Genomic DNA, 21,193 nt, shown 5'->3' on the forward strand with positions numbered 1-21,193 from the left:
CATACTAGTATGTAAATGTAGAGACATTTATAATAAAATTCTTTTAGCCATGCAACAGATAGAAGGGAAATCACCCACACAGAGGAATTTTGCACATTGGCATTCTGCAAGGAAATCATAAAGTTGAAAATAAATTCAAGGACTCCTGACTCTCAGCAGACTGCCATAGCCAATTTTGTAAGAGACCACAGCCCCACCAGATTCCTGTTAATGATCACACTGCTACTTTGATTCTGAATTACAGCCAATTTATTTTGATATCTTTTCTAATAATGTTTCTTGCAATATGCATCAAGATTCTTACTGTGAATTGTGTCCTATCCACGTTTATACTCAGACATACACAGAAATACCCAGCTTTTGTTTCCTAAGTACTTTGAATGAGTTGCAAGTGGTTTGAAACAGTTCAGCTGCTTTACTTACTCTATCAACAGATGGGTTAGGAGAGATTGACAGGTTGTTTAACACACTTCATATTAGTTCTCAGCACTGGGTATATGGTATATTATGCTCTACATTGACCATGAGCTACGCTATCTCAGGGTAGTATGGGTATGGAATACCCTAAGAAACATGTAATGAAATGATCTGTAGCCTCCTTTTTTCATTATGATGGGAAATTTCAAGCACTTCTATATGCAATGCTATTTAATAAGCTACTTTAATATTTATTCATGACTTAGATGCTATCAAAAGAAGTTAGAGTTAACAGGTTTGAGCAGTTACTTTAGCTACAATAAGCTGCACACAGGAATTGTTATTATCAGAGCCAGAAGACACATCTTTATGGAACACAACTGTATTTCTGCTTCTCCAGTCCCTTTCCTGATATTTCTGCTTCTTTTATACCCATATTATGCCCCTCTTCACTTCCCCTTTTCAGAATGGCAAGCCATGCTTCTGCAGCGAGAAACAGTGATTGACAGGCTGCTTCAGGAGTACGCGGCAAACGTATGTCCAAGGATCTTATTTTCACGAAGGGCCAGAAAGTATGAGGTGCTCTTGTGTGGAGGCGTTTACGAAGCAATAGGCAGGGTGAATACTGGAGTACAAGTAGAGGTGTTGCAAGCAGCACAGGTTGAGTTTAAAAGGAAGTTGGAAGGCCATTTGGTAGGACGTTTTGGTGAGTACAAACAGCTTGGAGTTGCAGAGGAGGCTGTTTGCTGTCTGTGGGTAACAGTGGGATTAAAGAGTTAGGCAAAGGGGTGAGGGCTGCTGTAGAATATGCAGCTGAGGTGCATGGAAATCCATCAGCAAAGAAAAAGGAGTGGTGAAGAAAAAAAGCAGTGTGTAGCCCTTCACACCATTGCCTGCTGTTTACTGAAAAAGAACCGACAAGCTCAGCAATGAGATGGCAGCAAGATTTTTGTTCCCAGGGACTGGTTTTCATATTGAAGTCTACCCTTCCTACATAGGATCCAAAGAGTTCATACCTTAACTCACAAATTTAAAGAGATCATGTGTGTAGTGACATGAGTTTCACAAAGAGCCTGTGATGGGCAGGTATTTGGATGATGACCTTCAGGATCTCAGAGCACCTCTTCAGCATTGTATAGCCTCCTGTCTTAACTAAGCCACTTTAATACCACACTATCTGCATTTAATCTGATCCTCAAGCTTCTTATCTGTAAGCAGGGTACCTGAGTACCTTTGGCTATGACATACAAGAATGTAAATGAGATGATAATCTTGCTCATTGTGTTCAGAAAGCTGCAAGAATAGTTTTTACTGTTCTTTGCAATGTTTCTACAGATCAGTCAGCACAATTATTGCATGTGGTCCTAAAATACAGTTGAGTTTGGATGAAATAAAATTGCTAAAGTTGTGGAGACTCCCTTCTTCTTTACAGACATATGCCACAGAAATGAGAAGAAGTGAAGCCTGGTTTATTTCAAATTCTCTTTGGGAATTTGAAACTAGAAGTGAAGAAACAAACCCCCTTACAGCTATCAGGATCATCTCCTTCAGCAGCTGCTATATATTAATTATGGTAAACCAGCAAAGCAGCATGCATATACGTGCATACATCAAAAGGTTACAATGTGCAAATAATAAATAGAATCAGTGACTTGCAGCCTCTCCCAGAGCAAAGCCTGACTGCATGAGATCCATCAACATTCTGCTTTGGTCGTTAAATACCATATGCAGAATGGCAATTAATTTAAACCAAGTGCAAGTTGCTTTGCATGTTCTTTCTGTTTGTAGGGAACAATACTTAAAATTAAAACTCGCCTCAGCAGTAAAAGAATAACAGTAAGTAATACTGCTCTATTACTTTGAAACCTTTTGCTGCAACTAGAAGCAGTCAAACAGTGCAGTCAGAGAAACATCAAGATTCTTACCGTGAATTGTGTCTTATCCACATTCATACTCAGACATATGCAGAAATACCCAGCTTTTGTCTCCTAAGCACTTTGAATGAGTTTCAAGTGGTTTTAAACTCAGTTCAACTGCTTTACCTACTCCAGCTGGCAGGCAGCACTTTGATGTCCCATAATTCTTGGTTGGTCTTAAAAGATGATGTTGCAGTCTGTGGAAAGCAGGAGCTTGCTTACCCCTATTCCTGCCTAGCTTCTTTGATTAGACTGGGGCAAGGGAAATAACACCAAATTCACATCCATTCTTTGCCTCTTTTATTCTGTTTGCTGGCTGCAGAACATACTCAGCGAACAGGTGCTGAACTCATCATCAGCCTGGACTGTGTTTTGAATGTCTAGTCCTTACTAGTGTTTTGACAGATAGCATTCAGAGAGAATTGTAGCAGGGTAATATAGCCACAGCTACACAACTCACAGCCCTTCTCCCCCATGAATATGGCAGCCCTTGTGATGTCTTATGTACAGGACAATGCCTAGGGATTCAGAAAATCCTATTTTTAGGAAGGATTTGATGAAAGATGACTATATATAGAAAAAGGAATTAAACTAGAACACTGATTCCCTGTCCCTGAGCGGACAGAAGAGCATTTAATGATCTCATGGTGATTTTTAAACATTAAAGAGGAGTTCTGAAATTGAAATAGGAATAAGTAAGGAAAAGAAAGATTGAAACAGAATTAGTAGGAAAGGGAAAAGGCTTACAGGTGCTACTGCAGCATCTAAATGTGCTACAAGAAGAAAAGGAGGGCTTGTATGAAGTCCTAGAAGCTCCCTCCAAAAAATTTCATGCAGCGAATGTTAGCTATAAAAGATGTGTTTTCAGTTCATGTACCCAAGAATTTTGAGAAGCAATAGATCATAAACCACAAAAATTAATTGATTCCTGTAGCTGTCAAAACTTTAGAAAATAATTAAACTCATGGTGGATAATCTTGCACAAAATGGTGATGAAATTTTGGACCCGGGTCATTCACTGAGCCAGTTAGCTGTGGGGGTCATAAGAGTGCCAGGGCTGGAGCAAGGGAGGGAGTGGTCATGTGTAGCCACTGCAGGGGAAAAGGCGATAGCAGCAGCTCTGCTTTAGGTGGGTTTGAACTTCTCAGGAACCACGTCTTAACTAATGGGGTAGAACAGAATGTCACAGATGTCACAGAGGCGAGCAGTGGGAGGAACTGCTGTGGTCATCTGCACTGATCATTAGCATCAGCCGCCACAAAACAGATGGACTCTGCTACACACTTGGTAGCCCACAACAAAACTATATTGAGCTTTTATTTGCAAATTGGGCTATTCCAGGAGCCAGTTTGTGTAAGACTTTTCTCAACTTGTAGATTTGTCTCATACTCTCTATTGATGATAGAGAGGGAAAGAGGGAGCAGAAGACCCATGAACTGAAAACTGAATTGTTGCATTGCTGTTTGTCAGCTCATGACAGAGCCAGGTAACTTCCATCAATCTGAAGAATAGGGCAGACAATGAGAATATGGGATGATAATAGCTTGACTCCTTAGGCAGAAGTTCAGCTGAGCCTCTAAACTCAGTCAGCACTGCAGACAGGAGCTAAATTTATGATCCTGGTCCCCACATACGGTCTTCAGACTGAACTTAAAGTTGCCTACCAATATGGGCATAAATTTAGTCTGTCAAGCATTGAGGATATGCGCAGCACTAATAAGCATACTCAAATCTGAACAGTTTTTCATAGAACAGATGCAGAAATGACTCACCAAGTATCACTGAGAATGTCTCTTAATACAGGGAAAAATACACCAAAATGTGTTCAACAGCAGATTCTGAAGTAGCCAAAGAAATGCAAATGGAAACTTGAGGGTGCTTTGGAAAAAAAGAATTAATACAGTGAGGGACTACATGCAATTACTGGGGCAGGAGAAATAGTTATGCTAAGCTTGTCGAGAAGAAAAACAAAGGAAACAATGAACTATATCTAAGTCTCCCACTAAGGATTCAAAAGGCCAGATTTGGCTCATGTATGTTATTAGTATTGCACAGAATAAGCAATTTATGAAATGAAGAAAAGATGCACAGGCAAAGCAGAAGCACAATAACATATAGGACAGTGAATGCCAAACAGATAACAAAGCATCAGTGGTGTTATTAGTCCAGAAAGGCATACTCAGCACTATGCAGAAGAGGAAAACAAAACTGAAATACAGCCAGAAAAAAACAATTGAGAGCTATAAACACCATCTTAAAACTGTGAGAACCAAGCAAATACTGAGGTTGAAAAATCTACCAGCTGAGTTTTCAGATAGCATGTACAATGGAAAAGTTATGCTTTCAGCTGAATTAAGTGCACAATGAACCTAAGGACATTAAACTTGGTAAAAATAATTCACCACATACATATATACATTTTCCCAACTCAAAAAAAAAAAAAAACACCCAACAGTCAAATACTGAGATAAGACAAGGCATGGCAGCTTTCTGGCAGCAAAGCTATTAAATTTTTTCCAGATATTTTTACAGGATGGCAATAAAACAAAAAAATTATTCAGCCAGTACAGCTGAGTACTCACATAGTTAAAGCCCAGAAGCAAGAATTACAATAAGAAAGGTGTTGAGCTCACCTGGGTTACATGCTGACCATGTAGAAGTCAAGCAAGCTGTGCACTTAAGAAGAGCTATTACATTTGAAAACCAGAACATGAATGACCACATGTCATTAATTCAATTTGAAATGCAGAGAAGCCATTGTTGCCAAGGTATTAGACATGAGTTTCGTTTATTTTTCTTGCATCTTTCATTCCCCTTAGTTATGGTGAGCAGAGCAAGAGCTCTGCTGTTCCTTGCCTGCCAACTGTTCAAGATACCAGTTACAGGCTCCTTTTCCAGATCCTTTAAAACAGAATCAAGAAAAGGGAAGACAGCACAACTGTGCACTTAAGGTGTCACTCTGTAATTAAGGAACTATGACTAATGTCACTGAAAAATGAGGCAATTTACTTCATTTCTTCTAACCTTCACTACTTCTAGCTCTCACTTGTTTTCCATTTAAATGATCTAATCTCTACAGCCAGAGTTTTCTTCCACACTCCCTAGTACCTTGCATAACCAGTGCTAAAGTTACTGTAGCAAACTAAAAAGCGCTAATAACCATACACAGCAAAAAGCTCATCTGCCATTCACTGTAAGAGTTTAACACTATCTCCACATGCTTTTCACTGTGAGGTGAAAGCTGTGCACAGCTTTGTTTTCCATGGAGAAACGTCTCTGAGATTTCTCAAGTGGTGTGATACATTGTACTAAAGAGAAAACAGACTGCATCAACTATTCCAAGAACCAGGGAAAGGAGCCTATGGACAAAGTGTGTCCACCAGTTTCTTCCACAGTGGCACTGCATGTATTTATTAGGGGGAAATTAACAGGACATTGAAAAAACGGTGGAGAGTGAGCATGAATCCCTGGGTAGGGCTGGAAAGCAAAACCCTGGTGAGTCACCTGTAGACTGATGGAAGGAAAGAACAGTTGAGGCTATCAGAGAAAGGTGAGAAAAGCATGAGCAGAGCAAGCCAAGGACAGCAACTAAACCTTTACAGACCTAGGTTGAAAGGGTGTGCTGGATCCTCTGCTTAGATTAATCCTAACTTGGTTTACACTAATTGCAGACTGTCATTACTTTACATTACTATCCACACCACAGTAAATATTCTCTTCTCTAACCAATCCAACTATTCATCCATTTTCCCAGTTCACATGGCAGGCAAGGACTTTACAGCTCTGAAGCACAATGCAGCTTTACCCGGGCCCCAGCTACACCTCTGGTTTATCACACTTGTAAGGAGGTAGAAGTTCACAACACCAGTGGAGTTGTAATTTGAACACAGAAGGTTTCATTAATAGCCTTAATACTACCACTTCCTAACTTCTAGATGCTTGCCTTTGCCACCATCATATTATATGATCTACTTTCAGGTTGTAATTATAGTATATATGATATCCACATTTTATCTGGCATTTGAAATTTTGCATTAAATGGGTATAATCAACACCTCAAATTTTGTCCCTATTTCTGTGCAAGAAACTGGGAAGAAAAGAGAATTGGAGACATAATATACGTTGTCGGAATTATGGGTCAAATAACATATATTGGATTTACTGTTTACAAGAGGTACTTTTAGTGACTGATCCACTGGTATAGATTTTTGATACAAGATCAAAATAAGAGTCAGAAGTATATGTGTAAGCTGGATCCTTGGCTGTTGTAATTAATTTCCAATAACCTCCTATAACATGAGCTGGTCTATATCAACTTTACAAATCTATTCTAAATTAATTTATATGTTATTTGACACTGGGATTTCAAGATAACCTTCTGGGTTTCACACAGCATTAAAACTGAGAAAAACAGACAAAAATGCGGGAAAGAAACAGAAATGCTTTCAACACCTCCCTGAACATTCCCCCCTGCAAACAAAAGTGCTTTGTTTTAGTACCACGCAATACTGAAACTGTGGTCCCTTAGTGGATTCCTGGTGTACATTAACAATAAGGACAGCTACGTAAGTTTCTGTTATTAAAATACTTGGAAATTGCTTCTGAGGTTTCTCACCCGTCATACAACTGAAGAGGACACCTTGCTCCTCCCTATCTACGTAGGTAGGCTTTTTTCACTGTACCATCTGGGAAACTCAGAAGTCCTCCAACTACTTTTTTTTTAATCTACAAGAACCACTTGGAGCAACCACCCATGTGGCTAATAAACGTGTTTACTTAACCCTTCTGGTTTTTATGATACTCTCATCTACAGTTATGATTCCCCCAGCGATCAGTAAAATCTCATAGCCTGATAACTTTCAAAATTTCATAAGCCACCTAACAGAATGACCTCAATCTCTTCTGTACCTGTTTCGTTATTGCCAATTTCACCCACTCCCTGTGATAGAGAGGGAGGAAGAGAAGAAGGAGGCTGTGTGGCTGGATAAGCTGAACATCATTTGAATATCACTGCCCCCTGGAGATCAAAAATTTCAGTCTGAGCAGAAGCAATCATAACAAGTCCAGAATATGTAAAGATTTGAGAAATATTTCTGCGCAACACCTTCTGAAGAACACCTTCAAATACAACTGGGACAACCTTCACAACAGCTATATAATACTGTGTACTGGTAAATGCTCAGTGAAGCAGCATATTCAAGTTTGACATGCATTGTTCTAGTCACAAAGAGTTATAATGAGTGAAAACTAAAAACTGTCTTAGAAAAAGAAAGAAATGTTTGATATCAGCACTCTGCTTAGCAACAACTCCAGTAAAAGAGACAGGGCAAAGGAAAAAACAGCCTTAACCCCACTGACACACCTAGTCATCCTAGCTACAGACACCCTCCTCACCTTCACCATATGAGTATCAAAAGCACTAATTGCCCCCTCAGAAAACTCCTCCCTTTATCAGTAGTCCCTTGCTCTAGTACACCCAATGGGAAACAAGAACTCTCTCCAAATGTTTTAAAGTAACAGAAGAGGATCCTGTTGTTCTGTTATTCCCCTCATGCAGAGGTGGATGTAACTGAGAAGGGAGGTAGGCTCTGCTATTTCTGACCATCACATGTAGCCTACTGCTAAAGGTATATGCACATTAGTAGCTGAAAGCCTAGTCTCTTGGGTGGCTTGCTTAATTGCTTAAGTGAGACTAGTGTATATTTATTTAATATAGCTAACTGGTCACGTAAACAAGATATTATTTGTCTTCTCTATGTACAGATGAATTTATATTCATTATGAGTACTGGCACAGAATAAAACAACATTCTATGGGCAGGAAATCAAGTCTTTTCTTTTCTCCTGGTCTGCTGAAGCATGAAGACATAGATCTAGGGTGTGTAAACAGCTTACTACTGATTATGAAGATGTAACTTCATTAAACATCCTGGATATTTTGACAGGGAACATGTTTCATGCTATAGCAGGCCAATATGTTGACTTAAGTACCCCAACCTTGCCATAGCAAGTTACCACTGATTTCAGTCCAAAAATCAAATCCATGTCCTAAAGGAACTCTTTTTTGTTTATTTTTATAATAATAGAGTGAGTATCTAATATATTTAGTGCTAAACAAAAGTGGAAATAAGGGTTGAACTGAAATAAATTGGAAAAAAAAATAACACCATTCAGTTCAGTAACACCTGAATGGAATATTGTATTATACTTTCCTATTCTTTTACTGAAATATTTTAAAATTTGTAATTGTGGGTTAGGCTTTTGATAAGAACCCAAGGGAATTAGGCATTCAGCTGTGATCACATTTTACAATTAGGACACCTTCTCAACTTTGTCTCCTTACCCTGCTTCAGCAAAGATGACAAATATCAGTAGAGGCTGCTGAACTGAATCTTACCAGGCATGCCAAAGATAATACCGTCCCATTTTACACAAAGAAAGTCCTTTCTACATATCTACACATCCTACTAGTATACTTTTTTTTTTTTTCTCTTTCTCCTGTGGCTCCCCCACCTCAAATATATCTCCCAGGTGCCTCTTGCTAAATCCCCCACTGAGCAGCAGCTCTCATTCCATTTCTTATGATGAAGATTTTGGGATTCATCAGCCACCTTCATTCTCGTAAACTGGCAGGAGACTGAAGATGAACTGAGGGCAAACATTATGTGTATACCAAGTGCTGGACTGTGCATCATTTTTACCAAACCTAGCAGATTTAAAAGAATGGCTTCACTAACTTTGAACATTTTTGTCCACATTTTACCATATTAAAGTAAGGCCTATTGACCTTGGAAAGAGACAGAAATCTGCCCAGAGCAACTCATCCTAGTCCTCTCCGATGCCAAGCTAAAAAAGGATAAAGTGACATCAAGTCTGTGTTTATTGAAGTATACGTTCATTCCTGCTTTTGAAATGATAATCCAGTAGAACTGCAAAAAGCCAATATTCAGAAAAAAATATGTTAAACATTTACTGGCAAGCCTTATAGGCCTGATTCATTGCCTGTTTCTCTAATCTGTAGTCCTTATAAATCCATGGATGTGAATGGAATTACACAGGAATGATACTGAAACAATGTGATTGTGATCGCAGGCCATAATCAATGTAACATTTTTTTTCTCCTACAAAGCTGGTGTAAGGATGAAATTACTCCTGATACTTGCCACGAGAAGGCAAAATCAGATTATGCAGAGAATTCAGAAGTAGGTTTCAAGGTTTAAGCCCATCTCTAATAAATGTAGGATACAGTTTAGGTGAAGCTGGCTTAATGTTCCTCAGATAGGTGTCTAATGCTTGTCAGTGCCACACAGAAGGGTTTCCATGACATACACTCAGTGTGACTGTGGGATAGTACAGGACCCTTCAAGGTTATTAGTCCATTCATTTTAGAAGATAGCTGCCCCAAGAGGCACGGAGTGACTTCCTAATGCTGGGTCTCCACATAGGAAATACTCCACACCTCCTCAGACTTCAGAAATAAGCAGGATCTTTTTGCCAAGGAGCTGCCTGGCATCAGTTACAGTATTGAAAAACCTAGAATAGTTACTTGCATGCCACCTGCACAACTGTAAAGCAACATCAAATTAAATTTGTTCCAGGACCTGTTATTGGTGGAGGAGTTGTGTTTGATTTGCAGTCATGTTATGTTTCTTTATTAGATTGAACCTTAACAAAATATACGTACGTATATGCATATACTCCTCCCAAAATGCAAATACCATTGGCCAGGTTCTGAGGAAGAAAGACCATCCTCTGTTTACCTGTTCATTTGCTAAAATCCCCCAAACCTCACCTTACTAGACTCTCTGAATCAATCTGGGACTGAAGCCAAAGTCACCTACTATATAAGACCGACAGAGCACAGGTGAACTACTCCTCCTGAGCAACTTCAGACCCGACATCCTTGTGCCAGGCTCCACTGAAGATGGGGTTTGGCAGAGGGATATGGGTACCAGAATGGGCTTTCCTATTAGCAGTTTGCTGTATCCATCAGATAGGTAAGAAGTTCTCTTTTTTATTGGGAAAAGAAAAAATACTCTGTTTAGATCTAATAATATACTTTAAACAACTATACTCATTTTATTGTTTCACTTAACAGATGGTTGCATTGAAACAAGATTTCTTTTTATCTTTTTTTTTCCATTTTCATTAAATATTTAATGTCTGACTATTAACTGGACTGATTTAATTTCCTATTGCCTCAAACTGCTACATATAACTGCATTTGGAAGATAGCCTTGAAGATCAAATCAAAAAGAACCATTATTCATGTCTTAAAATGTCATGTTTTCAGTATCACTTATGCCTTACAAAAGCATTTTATTCCTGTTGCATTTTGTATTAGGACTGATTATGAATGTTATGTTTTTTAAGAAATTTAAAACACTACATTTTCCAGTTGCTAGATCAGACCACTGGTCAATCTTTTCCAGTATCTTGTCACCTACCAGGAGCTAATACCAGATTCCTCAAGATTTCTTGCAACTTCTCTTGCAAAAGAGACTAGAAGGGAATATTCATGTGGCAATGATTTTCAGTAACTAATTGTGTATTGCTAATACCCTATGCAAAATATTTATATAAATTACTGATGTTAAATGTGAACAGGACTGGGAGATTTATCTGACACATGCAATCCATCATTTTGTATTGGTTTTTTTCTCCTGTCAATACTATATCCATCAGGGCTGGTCTTGGCAGTTTTTATTAGTATGAGTAGCTCTATTAAGTCAATGGGACCACTCAAATTGAAATTACTTGCATGAGTACAAGCTTGCTAAGTTAGTCCCATTCATGTACAGTAATTACTGCCCTGTCAGCCAACATTTTTAAATCTTCAGATTGCCTATGTAAATTTATCTTTCATATCATTTTCAAAACATTGACAAGTGCAAATATAATCTTAGGCTACTTTATAGTTTGTGAAATAAACACTAAAATACTGGCAAGTTGATTTAAGCACAAAATAAAACAATCACTTAGAGTATAAGCTTACATTTAGAGTTATGCAATGTCAGTCAAAAGCATCTTTAGCCATTCATTGAACAAGAAAGTTATTTGTACTGTGCAATGCTAATCTGATGAGTAGTGGTTAGACAGTGTCCAGCAAACCCCTCTTTATTTGAATCATACTCTGTGGAAAATATTTTCAGAAGTCCTAAGTGACTAAAGAATATTGGCCCACACACATTCTCTGCCTGACTTTATATTTTGGGTCAAATACTAACTTTTATAAATAGATTGTAATGATAATTGCATATGTGGATTGGCAGCTGGATATAGACTTAGTAAGGTACATCCAGAAATATTCTTAATAATTAGGTCAGTTCCCAAATTATCAAATAGTAAATTATCTTGACTAGTCTTACAATTGACACTTATTTTTATAATCATCAGCAACATGGCATTGTGCAATTACTAAATAAACCAATGCAGCTAGAATTTCCTTGGGAATGATGTATTTGCTAAGCAAATAAAAGGCCCTGGTGTTTCCTTGAGAAAAATTAACAGACCAAAATACATGTTTATACTCTTTTGCTCTGCTACAAAAGTTCTCATGCTAGAATAAACATTCTATGATTCTATGCCTGCTGAGACTCCTATAGATGTGTTGGGTGAGACCAAATTCTGGCCTATTATTAAGACTTACAGAGGCATTTTTCTCACCTGATCAGTATCAATTATAATGATATGAATGCATTTCCCTAATTACATTATTTGTGATACTGAAAGACTAACAGGAAATGGAAAATGGTTAAAAGCTGCCCTGTTACTTCTTTGTGCATCACTAGTGGTCACGCATAAAGTTAAATGAGAAAAGAATTAAAATCTTAGATCTGAAAGAAACTGCAGACACTGCAGCAACTTCTAGATATGGTGAGGCTCCCCAGAACCCTCTCCTCCAAAGCCATCAGTCTCTTGGGGACCTCTTTGGGAGTGGGGGCTTGAATCTCTTCAGGCAGGCATCCTTCAGCTCTGGGATCAAGTACTCAATCTGCTTATATGGTAGGCACAGCCAGAAATTACATTAGAAAAATAATTTTTAATAAAAGGTGCTCCTGATCCTGTTATTTTTAAGGCAAAGGTAGTTGTCCAGCTTTCATGGAGGTATCTGGGCTGAGGTTCTTAAGTGGAGGAAATGCTCAGCAAGGAATGTAAGCACCAAAGGGGACCGGGGTTTATGGCTGACTTCAGCATTTCCCTGTTTTCCACCAACACGGCTCCTTGTTCAGTGAGATGGGTGTTATGCATCCTGTTCTGAGTCAGTGAACTCTTCCCACCTATTGCATAAGGAAAAAGGGGGCTTAACTTAGGACTAAATTACACAGGCAGTTCCTCTCTGACTGAGAAATTCTCTAGACACCTAGAATGCTCATTCACATACTCCTCATCAGGATTAAGGTATTAGTCATTCCATCACCTAAATCCTTTGAGGATTTAGACTTGGCAGGTTATAACTACATGTTAGTCAACATGTTCTAAGTGTGGTTATCACATGCTGACAGGATTCAGTCTTTCACAAAATAAAGTTGTAGCCACTTTTCTTTTACAGGAAATGCCTGCCATATTTATAAAAGACAAGAGCTTAGACCACCAACCTAGGAGCTCAGGGTCAGTCTTTTTCTAGGCATGAAATTGTTCAGGTCAATATTTGTCATTTCTCAAGTCTTTGCCAATACAACCTCTGGTATGGTATTACTGCACCACGCATGGAAAGGAATTTAAAACTTACAGAGTCATGATAGAAGGAGAACTCATCTGGAAAATGGTTCATGTAGTTTATCCATTTAAGTGGAGGTACAAAAATAAGCCTTGAAGCAAGGCACAAGAATAGGACAGTTTTGATGTAGCTGGGTGCCCTAATCATGTGGTCACATGATCACGGCCTATTTTTTCCTCCTTTGTCACTGTCCCACTGGTTTTGGCATTGTGTCTCAGCTTCAGGTGGGGTAGCAAGAACTCTTAGTCAAATAGACTTTGAGTATGATGTTTAAGGTTTTCTGCAGAGAAGATGTGAGTTTGAACCATCTCAGAATGAGAAGAGGGGTAGAACAGGAAACCTGGTTTCTCTTGGTTTCTTCTCCTGGGTTACTGCTCAGGCTATGGGCCCTTGTATTATCATGCAGAGGTACCTTCTTGCATCCAGCTGTAAAACAAATCTAAATCCCTGATTGAGGCTTTAGATTTGCTCTGGAAGAAAAGGCCCTATGCTTATGTACTAAAGAAAATGGCATACAAATATCTGCAGCCAGTATTGGATCACACCCTTGTTTCTTTTAACCAGTTCTGGTCCTTTTCTTATTATTGCCTAGCTACTACACAGCAATTTTAATAAATGACTCCCTTACACTTTGTGAATTCTTCCCGTGATTGTTTCACCTATTAGTGAGATTTAGTGCAGCAGTGAAATAAGGGCTGTGATCCAGTCATTAGAACCCCCTGTAGTGAGCTTTAAGGGAAACAAAGAAAGCAGATATACCTGAAATGTTATTTGGATTTCAAACTCTGTGTATTTGTAATAGAAAGTCTCGTTCTATAATTGCATTTTACATCTCGGGGGGGGGGGGGCTGTTTCATTTTTTCTGATGTGATAAAGGACTCTCTGCTTTGTCTTACAGAGATGTATCTGGGTCCTTTGATCCTATCTAAATGCTTTGCTTTAAAAGTTCAGATGCAGGACATTGTACTTGCTTAATACACTTTTTACAATTTCTTCACAGGAGCCCAGATTGAAATCCAACAGGAACCAGGAAGCAAATACACTGAGGTTGTTCAGCAGAAACAAAACAGTATGTTCATTTATATTGTGTATTTGTATTTATTTGCTACATCTCTACTAAATAATAAAAATGCCTAAAAAACCTCCCTAGCATATTGCGGGTAGTGTCAAATAAAGATAAATGTGTATTAACAAGCGTCTCTATAAGAATAGTAATGTATTTATTAGATACCAATTACTAAACAGACAAAGTATGGTTATATTTGTATAATAATAGGTGACTAAGAAAGCAGCTATGTGTTTGTAGAGGCTATATGCATATGTGCATGAATATATATATATATATAAAATCAAAGTAGAATATATGTGTAGGATGTTTGGTTCCTTATAAACAAGGAAATAAGACCACTTTGTCAAGCTATAAAGTCAGGGGCTGATGCTGGGAAATCAAGATGTCAACCCAACTTCATTGATTTTTACCACATAATGATTTGTGATCATCCTGTACAATGGATTTGTGGTCATTTGTAAAGGGTTTTCAGCCCCTTAACAGAAAAATATTAAACAGAGAGCAAAGGGGATAATTAAAGTTTTTATTCCCTCTTTAGAAAGAGGAGTTGTAAAGAGAAGGCAACTACGCTTTTGTACCATTAACAGGCTAATTTAGTACAGCTTAATACTTTCTACTGTTCAGTGTGTCTGAAGCACTCCAATGTGCAGACCTGTGAATTTCTGCCTATTCTAACACAATACAGAGTTTCATAAAAGGGTCAAAATTAAAAGGTAGAAAATGCAGATCATCACAGTTGAAAGCAATTTCTTATGATTTAACTATCCTCTTTTGAATCTGTGTATGCACTTTTAACCTGATCCATGGCCTGTATAAAACAAAACGGGCTTAACATTATTTCATTGGATCTGGCATATTAACTTTCTAGTCATTTCTAGGTCAATTTTACATGCAATTTTTGGTATTATACTAGTATTATTTTTGTTTTCTTTCTTACTTTTTTTCTATCTTTTGCTACAGTTTCATCTAAGGTGAACATCATCCAGCCAATGCTGACAAATCCAGTAATAACATGTAAGTAAAGGAAATGAAATATATTCAATAAGTTTTCAGTTTTAGGGGATGTAGACAGAGGAATCTAATACAAATAGGGAAAGGCATTGGTAAAGGAAGTCATGGATTACTGAGAGGAGAAAGAAGGTGATTAAGAAACATAACATCAAACTGTTATTTTAGCTGAAAAGTGAACAACTAATAAGCTCTAGCTGAACATAACTATAACCATTTATAGGGGTATATAAGATGAGTAACAGATATAAGATGAGTGAAGAATGAATGCACAGTTTTATAATGGATAGATGGACAGAAAATAACAAATGGAGGTGGGCAGGCAAAAACTATTCAGTGACAAAATGAAGCTTTGGACAAGTTGATTTTCACCATGTTAAGGTTGGGGATTTTTTTAAAGCTACTTTTAATTCACAGCTTCCAATCCTGCTCACAATGGCCGCGTGTGCAGCACATGGGGCAACTTCCACTTCAAGACCTTTGACGGATACATATTCTCCTTCTCTGGGCTCTGTAATTATGTTTTTGCATCCCATTGCAATGCTCCGTATGAGGATTTCAACATCCAGATTAGGCGCACAGTGGTGGAAAATGCTCCAACAATCAACCGTATCACCATGAAACTTGAAGGTGTTGCTGCTGAACTAACAAAGGATGCTGTCATGATCAACAGCAACAGGTAAGTTTATTTGTAGCACTTGTTTGGTAACCACAGACTTTTTTTTTCAAACTTGCCAAGTACTTTGGTGTATTTGGGGGAAAAAAATTATGTGTTCTTCAATAAATCTGACTACTTTACCAGCATAAATAATGAATAGGTTGCTATTAATTCCTTTTGCAGTAGATTTATCATTCTCTTAAAGATTACCTCAAAAATAAAATTTGGATGAAAAATCCTGAGAGGTTGGATCCAAATTCAGATCCAGATTTGATGAAGTTGGACCATCTTATTTTTTAATCGCTTTTCTTTCCACACAACTGCAGTATCTTAGAATCCCTACAGATGCTGGATACCACAAGCCATTTTTTTTCTATCAAACATCTGAATTAGAAAATACCTAGCATTCTTTCTGCCTTTTCCCAGAGTTCAACTGCCATACAGCCAATCTGGAATTATGATAGAGAAAAGCAGTGTTTATGTGAAAGTTGCCAGCAAAATGGGTATTGTGTTAATGTGGAATGAAGATGACAGTATCCTGGTAAGAACTGCTTCGGGACCTGTCTACACCTTCAGAGACCAGAGCTAATCTTTGATCAGGCCAGTCCCTATCTGTTTAGGGGCTTACTATTGCCTCCTAATCTCATACTGTTGAGCAATTCTTTCTTAATAAAGATAGGTTTGCATCCAGGTAGTCCTAAAGAAAATTACATGGATTTACATCTAGTGGATAGCAGGCGTCTGCTTAAAATAGGGTAAAAAAATTACTTTCATTATATCATTAACATATTGACATTGTTACAGGGCCTACTTACTCCTTCAAATATAATTTTCTAGCAGAATTTCACTCTCTTAGTTCTTCATTTTTGCTGTGGATTTGATTTTCTTTCTGAAGAATGAATAGAGAGAAAGAGGCTGAGAGCAATATAGATATTACAGTGAAAACTTAATTCTGCATCAATAACATCAATAGCTTGGACTCTGCATTGTAAATCAAATCCAAGCCAACTCTTCATTCTATCACCCAGGTTTGAATTAGATTGCTAAATAAAATTACACAGATCTGAGGAAAAATACTTAGAGGCAGCAGGTGCAGGTGCTTTCAGTGGTCTTGAATATATTTTAGAATGTTTATATTAACTTCTATCAACTTACTGTCCATCATTTTAGCTAGAATTGAATGAGAAATATGCCAATCAGACCTGTGGACTCTGTGGGGACTTCAATGGCTTTCCAATTTACAATGAGTTCTATTCAAACAGTAAGTTTTTTAAATAATAAAAATTGGCTTCTGGAGTCTCCAATATGCTTTTTTGGTATTCTTTTAACTCTAACATCATCAACATTCCTCTCTCCTATCCTGTTAAATGATTTACTCAGAGGATATGATTCAATCTCTATTGAAAAATATGTAGTACAGAGATCAGATAATATGATTCAATACTTTAAGTATAAATATAGTACTGCTGCTAACAACTGATTGCATATTTCTTGTATGCCATGGTTTTATTTACCTAATCAGCTAACCCCATTAAAATGAGCCAGATTTTCACTAATAACATAAATAAATATAGAAATATATTCAATAAAACAAGAAGTAATTGTATTGTCTAGTCAGTACATTTATTGTTTCTGTTCTGTCTTAAAATTGGTACAACCACATAAGCCTGCTGAATTGCATAATCTTTGTAAGATTTTATCTTCATCATTCTATTCCCAGCTTGAGCTTTCTCCTAAACCTTGTCTCACAGCGGTCTCCAATGTCCAAATCCCTGTTTAGATTCTCTTCTCTCTTCCCTGCATGGGGTCAATATAATCTGAAAACAGTTTGTTATTTTTCTGGTCAAAATCTTAGTTTGCATCTAGATGTAATAGGCTGAGAATTGTTTTCTAATGTTTGCTTTTTCCAGGGTGCTGTACAAGGTAAATTGAGACAGTGATGTAGTGCTTCCTTTGGAAGGGCTGATGGTCAATTTTAAAGACTTAAGGGAACTAGCTGCCTTGGCCAGTCTTGAGCACAATTCGAGAGGAGAAAAAGATAACAGGCAGTTGCATTGAACAAAAAAATCCAACCCTTACTATTAAACTTTTGTACAGATATTAAGATGACACCCTTGCAGTTTGGGAATATGCAGAAAATGGATGGGCCAACAGAACACTGTGAAGACTCCACTTCTACCCTGCCAGATAATTGCACTGATAATTCTGTAAGGATCTTTTGACTATTCTTTTATTTTTCTTTCAAATTTATCTGTAACCTTCTACAGCTTCAGGAAAAGCCCTCGGGTGACAGCAACTCAGAGAGGGATATAAGTTTCTATTAAAGAATAATTATACAAAGTAACAACACCAAAAAATTGTTCCTTTCTATTTTCTGGAGGTTGTTTATTTTTTTTTTCTCCCAAGGATGACATATGCCAGAAAACATTGACCAGCTCTGAATTTGCAGAGTGTAATGACCTAGTTGATGTTAGAGAGTACATTATGGCTTGCCAAGATGACTTGTGCCACTCTGAAGAGTCTAAAAATGCCTCATGTATCTGTGACACCTTTGCTGAATACTCTCGGCAGTGTGCTCATGCTGGTGGGCATCCTCTGAACTGGAGAACCTCAAAACTGTGCCGTAAGTATCACTGGAGATACCCTTACTTCATGCTCAGTAACTAACAAACAACAAGCTCTCAGATGATGTTGAGGATGTGTAAGAAGTTACAGGCCATTCAAGATTGTCTTCCCCAGAGGGTTCTGATGTACAAGTTCCAGCATGAAGACTTCAGCAAAAGAGCTAAGGGTTTTAATGCAAACTGAATTAAACACTCTCAAACACTTACATGGATACTCTAATGGAAAGTCAAAGTGTTATTTAATTAACTGGGACAGTAAATGAAGCAAAGGAGAAAGAAGGAGAAAGAATGAGGCTTACTTGCTTGCTTGTGTTCCTGTTTCTTTTCTTTTCTCATGGTGGCTACAGCATTTTTATTCTCAATTATTAACTGATTGGGTCTTCATAGGTGTTTGGCTTGTTAAGCACTTACTTATCTCCTCTTGCTTGGTAGTGAGGAGTCTGCACCACTGTAATCTTCACAGAGAGTTGCACCGAACTAAACATGTACTAGATTATGGGGTGTAGCTGTTGATACTGTCACCACCATTTGCTCCAAAACCAAGCCCCACAAGATACTATTTGCCCTTCCAATGCAAATATACCAAAGCTTTAGGAACTTAGGACTTACAGGTGTTCATGAGAAGGGTGCCTTCAGTAGAAACACAGGCCTTGTTGATTCTGTGGGGTCATTACCTTGCTGTCCCCAGAAATCCAGTCATTAAGCCAGTTCAGCACCAGACAGTCATGGAAAGTACATCTCAACTGTAAAATATGGATCTAGGTGACTAAATTTGCAAATTTTGAGAGCTGGTGATTGATCGGCACTTTAGTGTGGTTTTACATGTAGCTGAAAAAACTAAATGAATGTAAATATTTTCATATACAGTGGCTAGAAATACTGAAAAAAATTCTATCCTCCTTTAAAATTTCAGCCAAGAAGTGTCCTTCCAACATGCAGTACCAGGAGTGCAGCTCCCCCTGTGCTGACACATGCACCAACCCTGAACGATCTCAGTTTTGTGAAGAACACTGCATGGATGGTTGTTTCTGCCCCCCAGGCAAGTTCTTATGTACTCATGTGTCTGATCTCAAAGAACAACAGCAGCTTACCTGCAGGATTTGGGCAGGTTCCATGGGGTTGAAGCCTTTTATATTTGCATTTTTCACAGCTGCAAGTGACAAGCATTTGTCATGTCTCAGCTGAGAAAAGATATCTGAATTAATTGCCAATACATGTGCAATATTAAGAAAGCAGGAAAGCAGAACAGCAAACAGATGAAGACCAGTCTCTCAACAAGCCACCTGTGCTACAATAAGTCCCTCTTTCAAAGCAGGTGGAATTTAATAATACAAAGGTTGAATCCTTCACTATGCAAATTGGCTTAGTCCTACTGTCCTCAGCATAGGTACGTCCATTCATGACAGCTGCAGATCTGTCTCTAAGGTGATACTTAGGATTTGTAACAAACAAAAGTAGTGTATAGGAAATGCCTCTTTAACTGATCAAGGTTTTTTCTTTTTTTTAATCTAGGGACTGTATTTGATGACATCAACAATTCTGGCTGCATTCCCCCTCAGCAGTGCTCCTGTGTTTACAATGGCAAGACCTACGCTACAGGAACTTCTTTTTCAGAACAGTGCCATTCCTGGTAATCTTTGTTACTTTTCTAACTTACTATTTCCTCTCTGTATTTAATGAGTTTAATGGTTTATTATATGCAATTGCGTCATTGGTAATTGATATGTGCACTTAACTGACCGCTACAGTTCCAAAATAGCTCTAAAGAACATTCACTGTTTTATTTAGCAACAGCCTTAACTAGTTTTGCACTCTGACTCAAGGAGATCAAAGCAAGGATTTACAATGTTTAGATTTCTCACCAGTCAATTAAAATAATTCCTCTTTGCTTATTTTGTTCAAACATTTGGACTACTCCAAGAGGAACGAAGTTGCAGTCATTTATGTATTTGCAAACATTTATTTTCTCTGGAGAAAGCAAAGGATGACACAATACAACCTCGATTTCGCAATTATTAATCCTGTACCTGTGCACTACCACATCACCTTAGAAAACAGATATGTCTGCATCAGGAGTAGATGTGGGGTTACATTTCTGTTAGTTTCTGATACATTTGTATAACAAAACAGAAGAGAATTTAATTTGTCATTGTGCTCTATGTTAGCTGCAAAACCCAAGAAGTTACTCATCCAATACCTGTTGCTAGAGAGTACACCTGTCCAAAGAAGGAAAACAATTAAATAAGCAAAGTGAATGTATACCACAGTTGTTCTTTTTAACGTGTTGCATCACACATTCACAACCTCTTGGAAAGTCTTAAACCTAGATTTACTGTGTGTCAAACTACAGCTTGAAGGGCAAAACAGTAGCAAAATATCTGAACCTGACGTCACTGTAATTCCTTTTACTCTGGACCACTGCTAGTGATTTCAGCTAACTTTATTCTCTCTCTTCCAGTACCTGTAATGGAGGCCAATGGAGTTGCCAAGACATGTCATGCCCAGGAACATGTTCACTAGAGGGAGGTTCACACATTTCCACATATGATAAAAAACATTACAGTCACCATGGAGACTGCACTTACGTCCTTTCTAAGGTGGGAATCAGATATTACTAGGTCATGAAGCCTTTCTGTTATAGAAAGAAAGGGTGACCTCAATCAACACTTTTGAAACTTACCTCTTTTGACATACAGATGTTAAATTGTCTCTCACTTAGCCAGATTTTTACTAGAACACATGCTGCGATTCAAATGACAATCATTGGTTAACTATTAGGATG

The 21,193-nt window shown here is 37.9% G+C and overlaps 1 protein-coding gene across 1 annotated transcript in view; it reads left to right on the top strand.

Moving 5' to 3' along the window:
* The first annotated feature begins 548 nt into the window (after positions 1 to 548).
* Positions 549 to 21,193, top strand: part of LOC142040580 (uncharacterized) — a 51,185-nt gene continuing 30,540 nt past the window's right edge. The window contains exons 1-12 of the mRNA XM_075048663.1: positions 549 to 552; positions 884 to 1,123; positions 14,053 to 14,121; positions 15,082 to 15,135; positions 15,547 to 15,808; positions 16,214 to 16,328; positions 16,958 to 17,048; positions 17,885 to 17,994; positions 18,194 to 18,410; positions 19,325 to 19,450; positions 19,924 to 20,041; positions 20,870 to 21,008. Coding sequence (XP_074904764.1) covers positions 549 to 552; positions 884 to 1,123; positions 14,053 to 14,121; positions 15,082 to 15,135; positions 15,547 to 15,808; positions 16,214 to 16,328; positions 16,958 to 17,048; positions 17,885 to 17,994; positions 18,194 to 18,410; positions 19,325 to 19,450; positions 19,924 to 20,041; positions 20,870 to 21,008 — 1,545 coding nt within the window. The remainder of the gene's footprint in view (positions 553 to 883; positions 1,124 to 14,052; positions 14,122 to 15,081; positions 15,136 to 15,546; positions 15,809 to 16,213; positions 16,329 to 16,957; positions 17,049 to 17,884; positions 17,995 to 18,193; positions 18,411 to 19,324; positions 19,451 to 19,923; positions 20,042 to 20,869; positions 21,009 to 21,193) is intronic.

Source organism: Buteo buteo, chromosome 16 (assembly GCF_964188355.1).
Source record: "Buteo buteo chromosome 16, bButBut1.hap1.1, whole genome shotgun sequence".
Lineage (NCBI taxonomy): Eukaryota > Metazoa > Chordata > Aves > Accipitriformes > Accipitridae > Buteo > Buteo buteo.